The following is a 20,794-nucleotide window of genomic DNA, read 5'->3' on the forward strand; positions in this document are numbered from 1 at the left end:
ATGGCTATGCGCCGTCCGTTTTCATCTCTCTTTCTATTGGCTTAATGACGGCCAAGTTTGACGGCCGTGTCTGAACTGTCTGGTAACGAGACTACAGTAGATTAGTCTAGATTAGACTCTGTGCTCCTCTACTCTCCCTGACTCTGTGCTCCTCTACTCTCCCTGACTCTGTGCTCCTCTACCCTCCCTGACTCTGTGCTCCTCTACTCTCCCTGACTCTGTGCTCCTCTACCCTCCCTGACTCTGTGCTCCTCTACTCTCCCTGACTCTGTGCTCCTCTACTCTCCCTGACTCTGTGCTCCTCTATCCTCCCTGTCCAGCAGAACAGAGCAGACAGACAAAATGGCGGACAACTTCAGTCAGCAGGTGAAGAATGTGGCCCTGGCCATGGGCGCTTCCCTCAGCGACCAGGACGTAGACCGCATCCCCCGGGAGATGAGGCTGCAGGGTGAGGCTGAGGGGGGGGGGGGGGGGGAGGAGGGGGGGAAGAGGGGAGGAGAGGGAGGAGGGGGAAGGAAGGGAGGGAGGGAGGAGGCGGGGGAGGGAGGGAGAGAGGAAGAGGGGAGGACGGAGAGAGGGAGGGAGGGAGGGAGGCAAGTGTGGCAAATCTTGTTGGGTGTGAACGTGAATTGGGTCAGCAGAGAAGGGATAACACAGATCATGGCGGGGTGTGTATAAAGGCCTGCGATGTGCGTGTGTGTATGCGTGCGTGTGTGTGTGTGTACGTGTGTACGTGTGTGTGTGTGTGTGCGTATGTCCTTTTAAGTGCAGAATACACATAGTATGTTATACCGTAGTGTGTACAATGTGTGAAATGGGAGAATACAGTTGAATGGGGACAACAGGTAGCAACAGTATGCTTACATTTACATTTTTGACATTTAGCAGACGCCTTTATCCAAAGCAACTTACAGCAAGTACATTTGTCTCAAATAAGTGAATCATCCATAGATCAGTCATCATCAGAAAAACTAATCTATGCTAGGACCAGGGGCTATTGGCAGTCACAAAATGCTAGAAGAAGGAAGAATTACTTTAAAAAAAAAATGTATTTACAGTAGAGAAACTGTACAGGGGGGCTAGTGGGGGGTGAAGAGGTCTTTAGGAGGGACAGTCAAGATGGAGCCTGAAGAGATCTTCAGTTCTTCAGTCTACAGCGATGCTGACTGCTGATTGCATTGAGCCCTCTGAGTGACTGCTGATTGCATTGAGCCCTCTGAGTGACTGCTGGTTGCGTTGAGCCCTCTGAGTGACTGCTGGTTGCATTGAGCCCTCTGAGTGACTGTTGGTCCATCTCTCTACAGGTAACTTCAACTACAGCCGGTTCCTGGAGTACATGAGGCAGTTCCACACCTCAGAGCAGCGGGAGGAGTCCATTAAGAAGGCCTTCCAGATGCTGGACAAAGACGCCAGCGGCTACATCGAGTGGAACGAGATCAAGTAAGACTTTATGGACCTGAGGAGATATGCTAACAGCGCTCAATATTCATCACAAAATCAACATACACATACAGTACCAGTACCAGTATACAGTACCAGTACCAGTACCAGTACCAGTATACAGTACCAGTACCAGTACCAGTATACAGTACCAGTACCAGTATCCAGTACCAGTATACAGTACCAGTACCAGTATACAGTACCAGTACCAGTACCAGTATACAGTACCAGTATACAGTACCAGTACCAGTACCAGTATACAGTACCAGTATACAGTACCAGTATACAGTACCAGTACCAGTACCAGTATACAGTACCAGTATACAGTACCAGTACCAGTACCAGTATACAGTACCAGTATACAGTACCAGTACCAGTACCAGTATACAGTACCAGTACCAGTATACAGTACCAGTACCAGTCAAAAGTTTGGACACACCTTGCCAAGACTGTGCAAAGCTGTCATCAAAGCAAAAGGTGGCTACTTTGAAGAATCTAAAATATAAACCATATTCTGGTTTGTTTAACACTTTTTTGTTTATTACATAATTCCATATGTGTTCCTTCATAGTTTTGATGTCTTCAATATTAATCTACAATGTAGAAAATAATTTAAAAAAAAGAAACCATTGAATGAGAAGGTGTGTCCAAACTTTTGACTGGTAATAATATATATATATATATATATATATATATATATATATATATATATATATATATATATATATATGTTTTTTATTTTTTTATTTTTTTTAATAACTGCTCAAATAAAACAAAGTACTTAGGTCCTCCGATAGGGGGCGGGGTGGCTGGGCAAAACAACCAAACGTTTCTTTTCATGTCCTCCAATTAGCGGAGGGTTGGGGCAGGAGGGTAGGAGGGTTAGGGTAGGAGGGTAGGAGGGTTGGGGCAGGAGGGTAGGAGGGTTGGGGCAGGAGGAAGGGGCAGGGGGAAGAAAAGGCACTAGAAATGATGTAAGCAATGCTATCTGATATAACTTACATGCTATTCACTCATTTCAAAGCGGATCTATCTATCCCTAAACATTTTTTAAAAAAATCGACAAACACACATGGTAACATGTTTATTAGTGTCCCGTCATTCGTCTTCAGTAAAACCTTCGATAAGAACCAGTGCCATCGGCGGTCACAGTGCTGGAGAAAAGAAGAAAACGTTGTTTTGTTTTTTTTGCCAGGTACATCTTATCGACGGTTCCCAGCTCGACCCCCGTCGTGCCGCTGTCTGACGAGGAGGCGGAGGCCGTGATCCAGGCGGCGGACTCAGACGGAGACGGACGCATCAACTTCAGCGGTGAGAAAGAGCTCCGGGCTGCACTGTCCTACCGTGGCCACCAGGGGGCAGCAGATAACAACCTGGGTTAGGAAAAGTCTGATCTGCCTTATCAATGGAAACGTCCTCACAGACTTCTGATACATGGACAGTGCCCTGCGTAAGTAATGGGACAGCGAAGCAAGTTGTCTTCTTTCGGCTCGACACTCAAACAATCAAACAATTACTATGCGGTTAAAGTACAGATTCTCAGCGTTTATTTAATGGTGTTTGTTTACATATTGGTTTTGTCATTCAGAAATCACACCACTTTTTATGCATAGTCCCTGTTTCAGGGGGACTATTTCAATTGTTTTGCCAAAAGAAGAAACTGTCCCATCACTTACGCAGGGCTCTGTATGTATCCTGGTACCTTGAATACTCTAAGCCCACAATAAAGTGTCTTATTGTTCTTGGGCAAACATTGGGCACAAGGTGTCCACCCTAGTTTGTTCAGTTCTATTTTGTGAAAACATCATTTGATAGCACAATCGATATGACATTGTGACTGAGTTATATTTTAACCCGGATCTAACGATCAATGAAATAAGCCTAACCCTTAAAACAAATTTTGTGATCTGTAGAACATTAACCTGAGCAGTGATGGCCTTGTAAGGCTTCTACCAGCACATGTCACTTCTACGCCAGGGGAGGCTGGTGGAGGTAGAAATCGGAGGACAAGCTCATTATAATGCATGGAATGGACTGAGGAATGGTATCAAACGCGTGTGTTTGATACCATTCATCACAATGAGCCCCGCCCTTCGATTTCTACCTCCACCAGCCTCCCCTGGTGTAAACCCATTCCACCTCATGGAGGCCTGAGAGTCAGACAGCCAATCAGGCTTGACCATCTCTTAACATGCTCACAACCGCCCTCCTGTATTTGACTACAATCCATGCAAAATGATGCAATATCTGAACCCTGCTCACATGTTCATACCCCCCCCCCCCGTGTCTGGCAGAGGAGAGGAAGTGGAGTTACTGTGTGGCAGAGCCTGATAAAGTGTAATATATGACTAATTTTTGGGCAGAGATCTGGCTTTGGCAGCATTTAAACCAGACGGTCTCACACGTTCCCCTCCCCCTCCCCCCCCCTCTCTCTCTCTCTCCTCCTCTCTCTTTCAGAGTTCTCTGACATGGTCAAACTGGAGAAGAAACCCAGGAAGTAGGAACACAGGTCAAAGGTCGTAGGATGGTCCGTGTTCTGAAGGGGGGGGGGAGGCAGCTGTTGTGTGTATAGCTGTATTACGGCTGAAACATGGCCATTTTGTTTTTGTTACCTTAGCTTCCTCTAAACAGCAGGTGGATATGGTGAATCCTGTGTGTGTGTGTGTGTGTGTGTGTGTGTGTGTAGGTCATGTGCAGCAGCCTGTAGTGTGTTCTGTTATCTGAAAGGTGGGAGAAAACAGGAAACCCCCGTTTCTTCCCTTTCCTGTTCTAACCGTATTCTGTTACTTGTCCCCAACATTTGTTTGGCCTCCAGAATTAAAGGGGAGGAGTTGGCCTCCAGACTTAAAGGGGAGGAGTTTTTGACAATGAGCATATTTTCACCAAGGCACTGAGCCAGTAATGATACCTAACCCTAACCACAACATCAACAACGTATTGTGAAAGACGTTGTGTTACTCACACCGTCCTCCCCAACCCTCAGGCCCGTGTCACAATGCAGCTCCAACGACATTAGACACAGACCAATAGAAAACTAAATGCAATGTGGGAAGAAATGTGAGATGATACAAATGGATTTTCCTGAACAGATTTGTGTCATCAGATCATTCCGTTCTAAACATTGCACCATGGTGGGACCCCCCTCTTAGACCCCCCCCTCTTAGACCCCCCCTCTTAGACCCCCCCTCTTAGACCCCCCCCTCTTAGCCCCCCCCCCTTAGACCATCAGACCTACAGCCTCTCCGTGTCAGGTGACAGGATCATTCATCACTAATGTACATTGCAGTTGGACACATTGACAACTTCAGAAGGCATTTCTGACCGTCAACAAAGCAGCTTCTATGTGGCTTCTCCTTCAAATATAGAAAAATGACAGTTTAGTTGAAATATTTAATGATTGTTATTTCAAAAAGGCATAAAACATTTCAACAAAAGCAGAGTCCCTGATTCTGTGGTGTCTTTGGTTACTTCATCTGTTCTCTCACCCCAAAGATGAACAGCAGAGGGACCCTCTGTGTGTGTGTGTGTGTGTGTGTGTGTGTGTGGGTGTGTGTGTGTGTGACTCGTGTACTTCCCGGCCTTCAGGGTTCGGCATGACTAATAGCGAGCAGGCACAATTATTATTATTCTTCATGACCTTTGAACCTTTTACATTCGAAGCTGAGAGAGAGAGAGAGAGAGAGAGAGAGAGAGAGACAGAGAGAGAGAGAGAGACAGAGAGAGAGAGAGAGAGAGACACAGAGAGAGAGAGAGAGAGAGAGAGAGACAGAGAGAGAGAGAGAGACAGAGAGAGAGAGAGAGAGAGACACAGAGAGAGAGAGAGAGACACAGAGAGAGAGAGAGAATGCTCTGAGATGTTCCCGGGCTACACACTCAACATTCCCCAGGAGTTCCCTTGGAAACCATTCCAGTTTTGGCAACGAGGAAAAGGCCACAGAAAACGTGTCCTCTTTTCATCATCATCATCATCATCATCATCTTCACTTCAAATATACTTCCCCCAGTTACCGCGACGACTTGTTGGGGCAGACAAACGACTCACATTAAAAAGGCCCACCGGTGTTTATAACATTACAACTCTTATCCATTCATCATGGCTCGAGGCACGAGGAAGGACACTTGTGTGCTTAAAAAAAAGTTAGAAAGTTTTAAAAGACAACAAATAAGTTAATAAAAAACAATAAACATCAAAACAAAATCATCTAAAAGCAAAAAAGGAACTGTTAGTATGAGTTACTACTTTCAGCTTTGGTTGGGTGAGAGAAAGATAGAGACACAGACACAATCTCACTGAACATCAGAATAGAGCAGGACTGCAGCCAGCGGGGCTCTGGGGGGCGTATTTAGGGCGGCAGGGAGGGTATTTTAAGTAGGTGTCTGGACATTCAGCAGCAGCCCTGTCCCTTGACAACAGACAGCCCTGTCCCTTGACAACAGACAGTCCTACACAGACACAAGGATCCGGATGACTCTACGATCCACCAAAAAATCCCTTTTTCCGTCTGATCTGGTTTAAGGCTCAAATGGGCTCAAGTAGTATGAAATATAGAAATATTAAAAAAAAAAAGAAAAAAAGAATTGTGGTGGTAAAATAAAAAAAATAAAACTGTCAGTCAGACTTGTTGACTTGTTAGCTCAACAACAGTGTAGCGGTTCATGGTTGGCTAAGCGTCTGTCAGGATGTGGTGGGTGTGGCTCTGGGTCTGGGCCCCCCCCAGGGGGGTTGGCAAGGCCAGACATGGTAGGCACTCTGGTAGTTGTTGCCAAAGCGCCTCATTGGCTGAGTTCACTCGACGCAGTGCCTGATTGGCTGAGTTCACTTGACTCTGTGCCTGATTGGCTGAGTTCACTTGACGCGGCGCCTGATTGGCCGAGTTCACTTGACTCTGTGCCTGATTGGCTGAGTTCACTTGACGCAGCGTCTGATTGGCTGAGATCACTGGCGCATGTAGAGGGTGATGAGGCCGGATTGGTGGAGGTCCTGCCACAGGGTCATCTCCATGCGCAGGTCGTGGTTGATGAAGAACCCCACCTTGTGGAAGCTGCTGTCGTAGTAGTGGTCCGAGTAGTTGATGTAGTCAGGCGTCATAAAGCCATACGCACTCACCTGAACACGACACACACACACACACACACACACACACACACACACACACACACACACACACACACGCGCCAGTGTTAGTAGCTTAAGTCATTGAGGATGGATACAGTATCAAGTGTCCCACACCCTTACCAACCTTATCAGTTCATCTGTGTGCAAACATGTCCAGGCTATAACTGCCTGTTATATGTGTCTATGTGCTGATGGTGTGGTCGCACCTGGTCACATGTATGCAGAGCGGCCAACAGCATCACAGCTCCGGTGGACGGACGGTAGATGTCCTTGTATTTGGTCTTCAAGGCATGGGAACGCAGGAATCTGCTCCATAAAAACACTTAATCATTACGTCAATGCCAACAGGACAGGAGGGGGGGCGGTGGGTGGAGGGGGGGCGGTGGGTGGAGGCTGGGGTGGTGGTGGGTGGAGGCTGGGGGGGGGGGGAGGGGGCGGTAAGTGGAGGCTGGGAGGGCGGTGGGTGGAGGCTGGGAGGGCGGTGGGTGGAAACTCTCATAGCCAGTGGTGTCACACTGTTTAACCACGGTGGAGTGTTGCTCTAAGCCTCGTCCCTGAACACGTGATGGATGTGTTGTTTTGTGTTTTTCTGTCCGTCGACTTAGAATGCCCTGCCTAAACTAAAGCAAGCTTCATTAGTAACAAAGTAAAGATCGAAAAATCCCAGGGAGGCTGTTTCTTAATCAGTCTCCACCCAACCAGACCAGCTACGGCGTCCCCCTACGGACACCAACAATGGAAACCAGATACGTGTGGGTAATTAGCTTACATACACAGCCGAGCCGGAAGTTCCAATGAGGAAGTGCCAAAAAGCCCTCTTTTCATGACTTCTCATCATTGTGAGGAACTTGTCCGTCAGAGACTCAAATTACAGGTTTCGAAAAAGGTATTTGTTTAATCAAACAGGTTTTGGTTTAATCCCGGTACCAGGTGTCTAACCTGAGCTCTGCTTTTGATTTTGATCAGTCAGGCCTACTCCTCAGCTTCATGCCTAATAAGCTTCGACTCACCGGTTTCTGAGGTACCGGATGAAGTCTGGGTGGGGGGGGGGGGGGGGGGGGGCGGTAAGTGGAGGCAAGTGGAGGCTGGGAGGGCGGTGGGTGGAGGCTGGGGTGGTGGTGGGCGGAGGCTGGGGGGGGGGGGAGGGGGCGGTAAGGTGGAGGCTGGGAGGGCGGTGGGTGGAGGCTGGGAGGGCGGTGGGTGGAGGCTGGGAGGGCGGTGGGTGGAAACTCTCATAGCCAGTGGTGTCACACTGTTTAACCACGGTGGAGTGTTGCTCTAAGCCTCGTCCCTGAACACGTGATGGATGTGTTGTTTTGTGTTTTTCTGTCCGTCGACTTAGAATGCCAATGAGGAAGTTCCAATGAGGAAGTGCCAAAAAGCCCTCTTTTCATGACTTCTCATCATTGTGAGGAACTTGTCCGTCAGAGACTCAAATTACAGGTTTCGAAAAAGGTATTTGTTTAATCAAACAGGTTTTGGTTTAACCCCGGTACCAGGTGTCTAACCTGAGCTCTGCTTTTGATTTTGATCAGTCAGGCCTACTCCTCAGCTTCATGCCTAATAAGCTTCGACTCACCGGTTTCTGAGGTACCGGATGAAGTCTGGGTGGTACATCTTCAGCTTCTTTGCTGTCACATTTTCACCAAAGTACGTGGGCGGCCTGGGAAAAGGTTACAGAGATGAAATGAGTGTGTTCACATGCCGGATATGAATAATCAAACATTATTCACTCATTAGTCACTTAGCTGGGTGTACCTCCCCTGATACATCCACAGCGCCCTAGTACAGGGGGGGTAGCGGGGGTGAAGAGGTCTCTAGGGTATGGGGTAGGGTTAGTACAGGGGGGGTAGCTGGGGTGAAGAGGTCTCTAGGGTATGGGGTAGGGTTAGTACAGGGGGGGTAGCGGGGGTGAAGAGGTCTCTAGGGTATGGGGTAGGGTTAGTACAGGGGGGGGTAGCGGGGGTGAAGAGGTCTCTAGGGTATGGGGTAGGGTTAGTACAGGGGGGGTAGCGGGGGTGAAGAGGTCTCTAGGGTATGGGGTAGGGTTAGTACAGGGGGGGTAGCGGGGGTGAAGAGGTCTCTAGGGTATGGGGTAGGGTTAGTACAGGGGGGGTAGCGGGGGTGAAGAGGTCTTTAGGAGGGACCATTAAGATGTAGCCTGAAGAGATGGGTCTTCAATCTACGGCCTTACGGAGGGCTCTGTATTCCATCAAAGTGTCTATGCCGGGCCCTTGAATAGGCCACTGTATGAGGCCCTCCAGCCCCAGTGTCTTATTTGTTTTTTAAATATATGTTTTTAGGGCATTTCTGCTTTATTGGGATAGAGACAGTAGAGACTGACAGGAAGGATGGGTGAGAGAGAGGAGAGATGACATGCAGGATATGTCGATGGCCGGAATCAAACCAGGGACCGTGCGGTGATATGGTATGTGCCTTAGTGTGCTACGCCCCCCCCCCCCCGGGGTCTTACCTGCTGCTGGCCTCCGGCCCCCGCTCTACAGGGGTGTGAGTGGCAGCCGCCTTCATCAGGAGATAATCACGGTCGTGGTCGGGCAGGAAGACGTAGCATGTCTCCTACGACACCGAGAGAGAGGAGATCCAGAGGAGAGGGAGGAGAGGGAGGAGATCCAGAGGAGAGGGAGGAGAAGGAGGAGATCCAGAGGAGATCCAGAGGAGAAGGAGGAGATCCAGAGGAGAGGGAGGAGAGGGAGGAGATCCAGAGGAGAGGGAGGAGAAGGAGGAGATCCAGAGGAGAGGGAGGAGATCCAGAGGAGAGGGAGGAGAAGGAGGAGATCCAGAGGAGAGGGAGGAGAAGGAGGAGATCCAGAGGAGAGGGAGGAGATCCAGAGGAGAGGGAGGAGAATGAGGAGATCCAGAGGAGAAGGAGGAGATCCAGAGGAGATCCAGAGGAGAAGGAGGAGATCCAGAGGAGAGGGAGGAGAGGGAGGAGATCCAGAGGAGAGGGAGGAGAAGGAGGAGATCCAGAGGAGAGGGAGGAGATCCAGAGGAGGGGGAGGAGAGGGAGGAGATCCAGAGGAGAGGGAGGAGATCCAGAGGAGAGAGAGGAGATCCAGAGGGGAGAGAGGAGATCCAGAGGAGAGGGAGGAGATCCAGAGGAGAGGGAGGAGATCCAGAGGAGGGGGAGGAGAGGGAGGAGATCCAGAGGAGAGGGAGGAGATCCAGAGGAGAGAGAGGAGATCCAGAGGGGAGAGAGGAGATCCAGAGGAGAGGGAGGAGATCCAGAGGGGAGAGAGGAGAGGTCCAACGTTACCAGACTCATCCCACACTCTCCCAAACCACACCAAAGAATCGCTCTCCTCCTTCAAACCATCCCTCAAAACCCATCTTTTTAAACTTGCTTTTAAATTATTAAAATTATTATTAAAATTATTAAATGATTACTATTTTTATTGTTGTTTGTACCGACTGTGCTTTTGTTTTACTTTGTATTTATCTGTCTATTATTGTTCTCTCCATGGTATGTCGTGTCTTTGAGTACTGAGAAAACGATACAAAACATGAATTATTATTATTATTATCATCATCATCATCATCATCTAAATGGCTGTACTGTTTTGCGAAGCACAAGTGATGTTTCCAAGTGTATAGACATGGTTGGGGGGGGTCCTTACCTCAGACTGGAGGGGGGTCCTTACCTCAGACTGGGGGGGGGTCCTTACCTCAGACTGGGGGAGGTCCTTACCTCAGACTTGGGGGGGGTCCTTACCTCAGACTGGGGGGGTCCTTACCTCAGACTGGGGGGGGGTCCTTACCTCAGACTGGGGGGGGGGGGGGTCCTTACCTCAGACTGGGGGGGTCCCTTGTAGCCCACGGCCGCGTAGCTCCGCAGGGAGTTGATCATGGTGTTGGTGGAGAAGGTGTACAGGGACGTACGTGACCCCACATCCTCCTCGAAGCCCTTAATCACCGCCCCGTTGGTCCTGGAATTCAACAGGGACACAGTCAACGACCACTTAGCCGCCACTGCCCCCCCCCCCCCCTCCCCCGCCCCCTCAGGTAACCACAGCAACCACAGCGGCCTCACTACCGACCCTCGGGGAGCCCCTGAATGGGACATCCTGAATGACAGGAGAGAGAGACACACACACACACACAGAAAGAGAGAGAGAGAGACACACACACACACACACAGAAAGAGAGAGAGAGAGACACACACACACACACACACACACACAGAAAGAGAGAGAGAGAGAGACACAGAGAGAGAGACACACACACACACAGAAAGAGAGAGAGAGAGAGACACACAGAGAGAGAGAGAGAGAGAGACACACACACACAGAGAGAGAGAGAGACAGAGAGAGAGATGGCATCTACCTGAAGACACGTGTCCATCGATTTCCCGCCCTTTTTTGGAGTCCTTCAAGATGCCTCCGTTGCCCACCACCGCACAGCGGACACAGCGGGAGCCGTTGCTACGACGATCCCAGTCGTCGAACATGTGCCGGTTAGCCGACGCGTTGAGGACCGAGAGGGCAGACACCAGAGCTGTCGGCACGACGATGGAAACATTTTCACTTCCAGTTTGTTTACATTCCTATTCAGACCTTTGAGATTGGGTTTTTAGAATTCTTGCCAGGTTTCACAAACCCACACAGACCCAAGAAAGGCCTTCCAGCATGAAATACGTACATTCCAATCTGATCGGTTAGGAGGCTCATGAAGGAAGCTCTGTTATGCCTGCACAAATGATGTGACGGAACACACCTGACTAACCAGAAACACCTGTCAAGCTTATGTTCCAGTACTTTCTGTGCCCTGAAATAGGGGGGCTATGTATAAAAAGTTGTAATTTCTAAATGGTGAACCCAATCTGAAAAACAAATCCTTTCTCCCAGAGATGTGGGAGTGGTCCTCTGTGGCTCATTGGTGGAGCACGGCACGAAGAACATTCTATTATGACATCATAGATCTCCCTAGGCCTCATCACCGCTCCTCAGAACCCACTGAGTGGCTAGAATACGCGGCTAAACACACAGTGGACTTCGTCATTTATGGACACATCCTTGTTTGACCAATCATATCCTTCCCATTTCTGGATGCAAACAAAAACTTTAATACATTGCACAACTGCACAACTGCAATATCAAATAGCAAACACCCACACCCACACCCACACCCACCCCACTTTAAACAAACACCAGACTGGATGAGGCGTTGGTGAAGGCCATCGACCAGTAGTCCAGTATCTGCCTAAGCGTTCTCTAAGTGTGTTTGCCCGTCGCTGAGGTGAGTGAGTATAGTACGTACTGGTGAAGTTTATCCCGCCCCAGCCGTGGGCTCCTGGGTACTGGGTCAGGCGCTTGTACTGTTCCTGGGTGGCGTGCTTGGCCCACTGGAGCACCGGGATATGACCCAGGAAGCGCTCCCCGAACCCGGTCTCTGGTACCCTCCTGCGGATGCCGTCTGGACAGTCCTAGAGGGGGAGAGGTGGAGGGGAAGAGATGGAGAGACACTTCACTAACAAGACTTCCTCCATCTCTCCCCCCGAGGAATTACATAATTATATATCTGCAGTAATGACATGAGGGATGTTGAGGGTTTCATCCTGGGAGAGAAATGCTCATCATAACAAAAACCATGTGGTAAACAAAAATATGTTGTGTGTATATATGTGTGTGTGTGTGTGTGTGTGTGTGTGTGTGTGTGTGTGTGTGTCTCTCTCTCTCCCTCTCCCTCTCCCTCTCCCTCTCTCTCTACCTCTCCCTCTCCTCTCTCTCCCTCTCTCCCCCTCTCTCCCTCTCTCCCTCCCTTGAACAAAAACAAAGTGCACCATATCTGATTAAAACGTCTCGTTCACTTCCCTGCTTCACTAACAACATTATTCATGTAGTTACCGGTGTTGGTTATCACTGGAGCCAATTACACGCTTCGCGGGGCCAGACGGTTCTCATCGACTGTGAGGTAGAAACACTATTAAAACCACATGGGATTCAACATGTACTGTCCATGAAGCTGGACCATGCAGGCAGGACATATGCTTCACATACCGGACTGTTAAATGATATCAGAAGATCCAGTCAAATAAACCGCATGGACCAGAGGATGTCTTTCCTCTTGGGCGAACACCATATTGTGGCAACATTTTCAGATGAGTAATGGGAATTTATGGAGCCAGACCTCCATTGGTTAATTGTTTTGCAACCGACCTCAAAAATGAGATGTCTAAGCTTTGAGTAATCTCTCTTTCTCTCTCTCCCCCTCTCCCCCCCTCTACCTCTCCCTCTCCCTCTCCCTCCCTCTCTCTCCCTGACGCAACAACATTATTATATGCTGACGACACACACAAGAGGCTAGGAGGGAGGAAGCAGGGACAGTCAAACCCAGCAGGGACATTTGACTTCATTTCCCTTTAAACATTCATGAAGCAGAAATAACCAGGCCCCTGTTTTTCCACTGGCACCCACCCATCTCCTGTCTCCACCTCAACTGCAAACTTGAAATCATTCATCACACATCAGGATCTGGATCAAGGCTGAAGGAACTAGGAGAGGTCCAGTTTCACCATTAGAGGACAGAAGGTACCAAACACGACCCAGGCTGCTCTCCACACGAGGTAATATGGAGCCGGTCCAGGTCGTGTCAAGCAGGTGTTTGAATTACAGTTTGATTACCTTTGGGGGGGGGGGGGGGGGGGGGGGGGGGTCTAATCCCTGGTCTCAACAGAGCATCACTGTGACATCTCGTTCAGTTAAGAGGGATTGTCTTCTTTGGAATAACGGGGCGGTCTCTCTCTCTCTCTCTATTTAGAAAGCACTGGCTGTGCGTAACAGCGTGTCTGAACAACCCTGGGAGGAAATCAGTCAACGTCTGACAGTATGGCTGAAACAAACAGATCTGGTGAGGTCACGTTTCAGAACAGGGTAAACTTACGGTCTGCGTTGGTGAGTCATCTTCGCTGGTGTAACTGTCTCCGATGTAGGGAGGCTCCGTTGGCTTGGCTGGGGGCGGTGGTTCCAGGTCACGGCCTGGGTTGGTGGCCCCAGCTTGGGTTGAGGGTGGGCTTGGCTTGGCTCCGGGGGATAACAGCTTGGGGTTAAAGGTCAACGCGGGGGGCTGGGGGGTCCAGCGGTTAGCGCTGATGTCGACAGGGTCCTCAGAGTCAGGTGAACTGGTGGGTGACAAAACAAAATGGATGACTCGTACACATCACCTCAACTCATTGATTTCAAGTTCCGATGCAAATGTTGTTGCGCTTGACTCAATGTCAGTTGGACTTCGGTTGGTCGTGTGGCAATAACAATCACAATCACATTTTGCATCTCTCCAAAGCGTCTCTCCAAAGACTTTGAAAACATTCACCCTAACCCTTTTTTTTCCTGAAGAAAAACAGCTTACGACTAACATCTCATCGAACATGAGCAAAGGTTGTCAAACCACTGAAGTGTGTCAATAGACAACAGCAGGTGGATATCCCTCCCTCCCTCCCTCCCTCCCTCCTCTGGTCACGCTTCATGTGTTCATCCAAATAGAACACACAATGAGAAGGCAGCCAAGAACCTTGGGGTGATCCTTGACAACCACTTATCCTGTGTGGTGAACATCACAGTGACAGCACGCTCCTGTAGATTCTTCCTCTACAACATCAGAAGGATACGTCCATACGTCCAGAGAAGCAGCACAGCTTTTGGTCCAAACATTTGTGATCTCTCACCTTGACTACTGCAACGTACTCTTGGCCGGTCTCTTCACCTCCACCATCAGGCCTCTGCAGCTCATCCAGAATGCTGATGCCCGTCTGGTGTTCAATCTCCCCAAATTCTCCCATGTCACGCCCCTCCTCCGCACCCTTCACTGGCTCCCGGTAGCAGCTTGCATCAGATTCAAGACCCTGGTGCTCGCCTACCGGGTGGCAAAGGGAACAGCCCCTCCCTACTTGCAAGCAACGGTCAGCCCCCAAACCCCTGCCTGTTCACTCCGCTCTTCCACCTCGGCTGGCCGCCTGGCACCGCCGCCTCTACGTGGATGCAGCAGCCGCGCTACTCGGTCACGGCTTTTCACTGTTCGGCACCCCGCTGGTGGAACGAGCTTCCCACTGCTGTCAGGACTGCAGAGTCACTACCTATCTTCCGCCGTAGACTGAAGACCCATCTCTTCAAGCTACATCTTAACTGTCCCTCCTAAAGACCTCTTCATCCCCACTACACCCCTGTATATGTTTTTCTACTGTAAATATATATATATATATATATATATATATATATATATATATATAAATACACACACATTTAAAAAAAGGTAATTATTCCTTCTTCTAGCATTGTGACTGCCAATCGCCCCTGGCCTTGCATAGATTACTTTTTCTTATCCTGGAGACGCCCCCCCCCCCCTCCCCCCCCCTCCCCCAGCAGGACGAGGCTGTAATAAAGCTCGCTAATGAAACACAAATGTATCCCACCACCAACCACTCCAACGTGACACACACACATGTTAAAACCCAACTGAGATCAAAGGGAAATGGTCAGCAACAGAGAAGAAAATCAAAGGATTAACTGGTCCCGTTGTCCCAGTCTGACTGGTGCCAAGTAAAGAACTTGGACAGAGCTGGTACAGAAGTGCATTTACATTTATGGCATTTAGCAGACGCCTTTATCCAAAGCGACTTACAACAAATACATTTGTTTCAGTAAGTGAATCATCTATCCATCAGTCATCATAAGATAAAGTAATCGATGCTCGGACCAGGGGCCATAGGCAGTCACAATGCTAGAAGAAGGAATAATTACCTTTAAAATATATATAGAGAGAGTGTGCAAAGCTGTCATCAAAGCAAAAGGTGGCTACTTTGAAGAATCTAAAATATAAACCATATTCTGGTTTGTTTAACACTTTTTTGTTTACTACATAATTACATATGTGTTCCTTCATAGTTTTGATGTCTTCAATATTAATCTACAATGTAGAAAATAATAAAAAATAAAGAAAAACCATTGAATGAGACGGTGTGTCCAAACCTTTGACTGGTACTGTAGATATATAATATATATATATATATATATAATATATATGAGTAATCAACCAGAGGGAATTTCCCCGTTCTCTCTGTGATGGAGATGACATTTGTCATTCAGTGGCCTTTTCATCTACGCACGCTAGATAATGTACGCACGCTAGATAATGTACACACGGTAGATAATGTACACACGCTAGATAATGTGCACACACTAGATAATGTACACACGCTAGATAATGTACACATGCTAGATAATGTACACATGCTAGATAATGTACACACGCTAGATAATGTACACACGCTAGATAATGTACACACGCTAGATAATGTGCACACACTAGATAATGTACACACGCTAGATAATGTACACATGCTAGATAATGTACACATGCTAGATAATGTACACATGCTAGATAATGTACACACGGTAGATAATGTGCACACACTAGATAATGTACACGAAGCTATTAAAGACTCTGTGACTCCTACACCAAACGCACTGGCAGGAGCCCAACTGTAGTTTGGAACTAAAAGCTTAAGCTCAGGGTTATTCCAAGACTCTGGCATTCAGATAAAACCCTGCTTAGTGAAACCAGAGGGCTGCAGCAGCTCCAAATGACAGACCTGCAGAACCCACCACTGAAACTTATCATTTAGAGTCTGAAATAGATCCATGTAGAAAGGAAAGAAAAAAAAGCTTTCTCTCTCTCTCTCCCCCCCCCTCTCTCTCTCTCTCTCTCTCCTTCCGTCTCTCTCTCTCCTTCCGTCTCTCCCTCTCCCCCCCCCCCCCCCCCTCTCTCTCTCTCTCTCTCTCTCTCCCCCCATCTCTCTCTCTCTCTCTCCCTCTTAGGGCATCTCATTAGGCCCTGCTGGTGTTTCCAACTGGAGAAGGAGAGAACTGGAGAAGGAGAGAACTGGAGAAGGAGAGATCTGGAGAAGGAGAGATGTGGAGAAGGAGAGATCTGGAGAAGGAGAGATCTGGAGAAGGAGAGATCTGGAGAAGGAGAGATCTGGAGAAGGGCCCATTACGACAACAAGGTTTCATGTGACTGAGAGACCACCGCCAGAGGAACAACTTCAGGAGCTGTGTTTCAGTCCAGCTGATGCGCTGTGTGGCTCCATTGTGGGAACCATAATGATACGACTTGCAGGGGGAAAAGTAGCAGTTCCTGAAAGCGTTGCAGCGTGATCCCCGGCAGTTTAACCAGATCCTTCTGTCCGACCGCTCGTTAGGGAAACCAAGAAGACTGACGAGGAACATTTTCAGGAAAAAAGTGGGAAGAAGTCCATTGTCAAGTTGACTGTAGATTCACCACAACGTTCTCTAGTGCGTCAACCAGGTCAAACACTTCTTCCCCGACTTCTCAATATTGACCTTGTTTATGACACATCACCTGATAAGAGACCTCACCTGCTAGTCCCCTGGGTGTCTCCCGTGCCTGGGAAGGGTGCCGGGTCGGCCATGCGCCAGGGCACCCGGATTTCCAGGCTGACACACAGGATGTAGATGGCCAGCAGGGAGCTGACGCCCAGGAAGCAGAGGACCAGCCTCCTTCGGAGGCCGATGCCCGTCATCGTGACTCCGCCCCTGGGTTAGGGTACGCTGCGTGTGTGCCCCCTGCCCTCTGCTGCTCCCAGAGGAACATGAGGAGGCAGACAGAGAGAGGTGTGTGTGGGGGGGGGGGGGGGGGGTCACTCTTGAGGAGGATATTTTTACTCTTCTGAGGAGAGCAGGGTAAAGCTGGAGGCTGAGGTTGTGGTTAATTACTCCTCAAAGGGCTCCGGACTTCACACTCCAGGGGCTGCTCTCATCACGCGGAGGTCTGGGTAGGGAGGGGGGGGGGGGGGGGGAGAGAGAGAGGGAGAGAGAGAGACAGAAGAAGGTGAAACTTTATCTTTCCATGTCAACAGAGCTGCACCTGTAATCCCCTTTTAATTAAACCTTGGTGCACATACAGGTTCGCCATCTCAGCTTCCCTTCATGGGTTTGTTTTTCTAGTGCCCTGGCGTACATGTGAGCTACACAGCAGACCTGCTTGACCAGATTTGTGCCAACCTGCTTGACCAGATTTGTGCCAACCTGCTTGACCAGATTTGTGCCAACCTGCTTGGCCAGATTTGTGCCAACCTACTTGACCAGATTTGTGCCAACCTGCGCTTGACCAGATTTGTGCCAACCTGCTTGACCAGATTTGTGCCAACCTACTTGGCCAGATTTGTGCCAACCTACTTGACCAGATTTGTGCCAACCTGCTTGACCAGATTTGTGCCAACCTACTTGACCAGATGTGACAGAGAGAGTCATGATGACTGTTGAGGGAGTAGATATATCAGGAAATCAGTAGCTCTCTGAGCTGAACTGAGCTGTTCTGAATCTCTAAACCTTACCCCCCCCCCAGGACCTCGAGACATTAGCATGTCCATGGCCAAAGACTCCACTCCCCCCCCCTCAATTCTCACCTCTATCTATAATACACACGTAAACACAGGACAGTGCCCAAGGCTCTATACTCTGTTCTCAAATAGCAACTTTTCATCTTCAATGTCTCTGACTGCCCCACATTAAGTTATTTTATTTTGAAACAAATAAACTTCTGAAAATAGAACACATCTATCAGAAGGTAACTAGCAGATGTAACAAATGTTACAGATGAACTTTCCTTGTCTTTTTATCTTGTCTTTGTTTGTTTCCAGATAAACTGGGAATGGAAGGAATGTCTAGGTGATCCCTAGAAAAGCCCAGCTCTACATGTTTCAGAAAACTGACATTTACTGGAAAATTGTGTCAGCACAAATGATTCTCGCCTAAAAAAGGTCTTACAGCCTTGAATTCTCTTGGCAGTAATATCTTTTTTTTTTTGTTCAATTCAGTAAAAAAACAGTCTGTTTTCTATGATTAGATTATTTCTCCTAAAAGCCTAAAAACAAATCATAACATTAAAAAAAACACAACAAACTTCTTTGTCAAAGTAAAAGACTTTACCCAGTGACATATCAGCACTTCACAAGCAAGTCTCAGAAACAGCCAAGTCACTACTCTCCCTCCTGTCTCACGGCAGAAAGCTCACTAAAACAACATCAAACAAACCAGTTTAAACGTCCCGTCAGCTCTGGCCAGTCTTCTCCAGCGCCGGTCCTCTACCTAGCCGTATGCTGACTGTAGAAATCCTCCAAGTTTCAAGTCTTCTTTATCTAGACTGGAGCGCTGCTGCCAGCCCCTGTACAGCATGGGCGATACCATTGTGAAATGAGCAACAGCTGCCGGCAATTGGTCACCCCCCCTCCCTCCCTCCCCCCCAACAGTGTGAAGGGGAGGGAGAAGGGGAGGAGGGGGAAGGAAGGAGGAGGGGGGGGAGAGAGAGAGCCCCAACTACAGGCTACAATGAAGTTAGACATGAGAGGACAGCACTGGAGGACAATCCTGCCTATGATCACAATGTATGGAGCCGTTAAACAACACACACACACACACACACACACACACACACACACACACACACACACACACACACACACACACACACACACACACACACACACACACACACACACACACACACACACACACACACAAAACCATAAACACAAACACAGGAGAAACCGTCAGGGGCATGACTCTACATGCAGAGAGAGAGAGAGAGAGTCTCCTGGGTTCTTTAGAAGTCTCTCCCCACAGAGAGAACGAGCTGCCTGCTCTCTATCAGACACACTGGAGACTACAGCCTCCTCATTTCCACACAGGGAAGAAGTCATCTGGTCGGATTCACCCCTACGGCCAGTCCCCCTCCCTCCCCTCCTCCCCTCCCTGTCCTCCCTCCCCCTCTCCTCCCCCCTCTCCTTCAAAGCCACAGTCTGCCGGGACCTTGAAGCCAAGTGGGATCGCTGGGAGAGCAGCCACTAGCAGTGTGTACTGCTCTAGGTCTGGTTTCCTTCCCCCTACAGAAAGGAGAGATGAATTTCAATACGCACCACTGGTTGCTTTAGTAGTCAAAGTGAGAGAGGGAGAGAGAGAGAGTGAGAGAGAGAGAGAGAGAGACAGTTAGCTAGAGGGCAAGAACGAGAAAATGTAGAAGGAAAGTGGGTCAGCTATAGAGATCTTTTTCCAGATGTAAAGACAATGAGAGCTGTAGGGTCTGCAGCAGCCTTCATACAGAGAGTAGACTGAGTTATGAAGGTAGTCAGAAATCTTACTGTCTGTAATGAGGAAAACCTAAAGAACTATCAGTAATGGCTTTTCAAATAACATTTCAACCACAATTGCATCATCCTAAGTGCTTAAATGAGCATTGGTTAAAATGCTGTGCTGTTAAAAAATTATAAATTCATTATTTCCCGATCCAAAAAACAACCACAACTTATTGTGGATAATCATTGTGCACAATTCCAAAGGTTATTGACGACGTTTGATTTGTTGTGGGGAAATGTTTTCTAAATGAGTTATCCTCTTGGAGATGGGGGGGGGGGGGGGGTATGTGGGGGTGGGGGGGCAGTGAAACAAGTGAGCAATTGTTAGTTTCCCTGGGTGGATAAAGAGGAGACGTTGGGAGGCTTCCAGCAGGCTCTTTATTCTCCTTCACCGAGGTTCAGTCAACATTTTCTTCACAGTTTTCGAACCGTCACCATGAATAACAATAACAACTAGGACTAAAAACAACAACTCACTTTTTTTTCTTCAGTCAAGAGCTATGTACAAGTTAGGGCACATGGGCGTTAAAATGACAGATATATATATATATATATATATATATAAAAATTAAAACAAAAAATAAATGAAAACACAGTTGGAGTGGTTTGTGTACAAGGTAAACATTTCAACACAAAAGGGAAACGGCGCAAGTGTGTGTGTGTGCGTGTGTGTCAACCACGGGTGTGTGTGTGCGTGTCGGCCACGGGTGTGTGTGTGTGTGTGTGTGTGCGCGTGTGTCGGCCACGGAGCCATCCCGGGTCAGAGGGAGAGACAAACGGGACCACAGTGGACCACACACAAAGGCAGGACTCACTGGCACGTGTGGGACTGGCATCGCAGAGAGAGAAATGCTAACCATGCCACCCCCCCTCCCTCCCTCCCACCCTCCCTCCCTCCCTCCTGGGCACAGGAGGCTAACGACCCTGGACGCCGGTGCCAACAGCCTCAGGAATAGTAGGAAACATGTGATCACCATGGCAACCCTCTGTCTGATAAGGGACAGATGACTCACAGGTGACCCACGCCACGGACTGTGGAATTTGAAGTCCAATACGCAAACCAACACATATTAGCG

General features: G+C 48.7%; 2 protein-coding genes across 2 annotated transcripts; one reads left to right on the forward strand and one right to left on the reverse strand.

Annotated features, from left to right (window-relative positions):
- Positions 1-342: 342 nt before the first annotated feature.
- Positions 343-3,991, forward strand: LOC310816692 (parvalbumin-like EF-hand-containing protein; the record flags this gene model as incomplete). Its single annotated transcript, XM_083686967.1, has 4 exons — positions 343-448; positions 1,305-1,440; positions 2,636-2,751; positions 3,898-3,991. 4 exons carry the CDS (start codon positions 343-345, stop codon positions 3,939-3,941), a joined length of 402 nt encoding a protein of 133 aa, XP_083543093.1. The 3' UTR covers positions 3,942-3,991.
- A 1,109-nt stretch (positions 3,992-5,100) lies between these two features.
- Positions 5,101-18,760, reverse strand: st6galnac (ST6 (alpha-N-acetyl-neuraminyl-2,3-beta-galactosyl-1,3)-N-acetylgalactosaminide alpha-2,6-sialyltransferase). Its single transcript, XM_083687342.1, has 10 exons — positions 18,622-18,760; positions 16,945-17,356; positions 13,454-13,691; positions 11,831-11,996; positions 10,906-11,068; positions 10,362-10,500; positions 9,030-9,133; positions 8,136-8,219; positions 6,763-6,862; positions 5,101-6,547 (listed from the first exon to the last, which is right to left on the reverse strand). Exons 2-10 carry the CDS (start codon positions 17,106-17,108, stop codon positions 6,377-6,379), a joined length of 1,329 nt encoding a protein of 442 aa, XP_083543468.1. The 5' UTR covers positions 17,109-17,356; positions 18,622-18,760; the 3' UTR covers positions 5,101-6,376.
- Positions 18,761-20,794: the final 2,034 nt, after the last annotated feature.

This window comes from Argentina silus (assembly GCF_951799395.1).
Source record: "Argentina silus genome assembly, chromosome: 16".
NCBI lineage: Eukaryota > Metazoa > Chordata > Actinopteri > Argentiniformes > Argentinidae > Argentina > Argentina silus.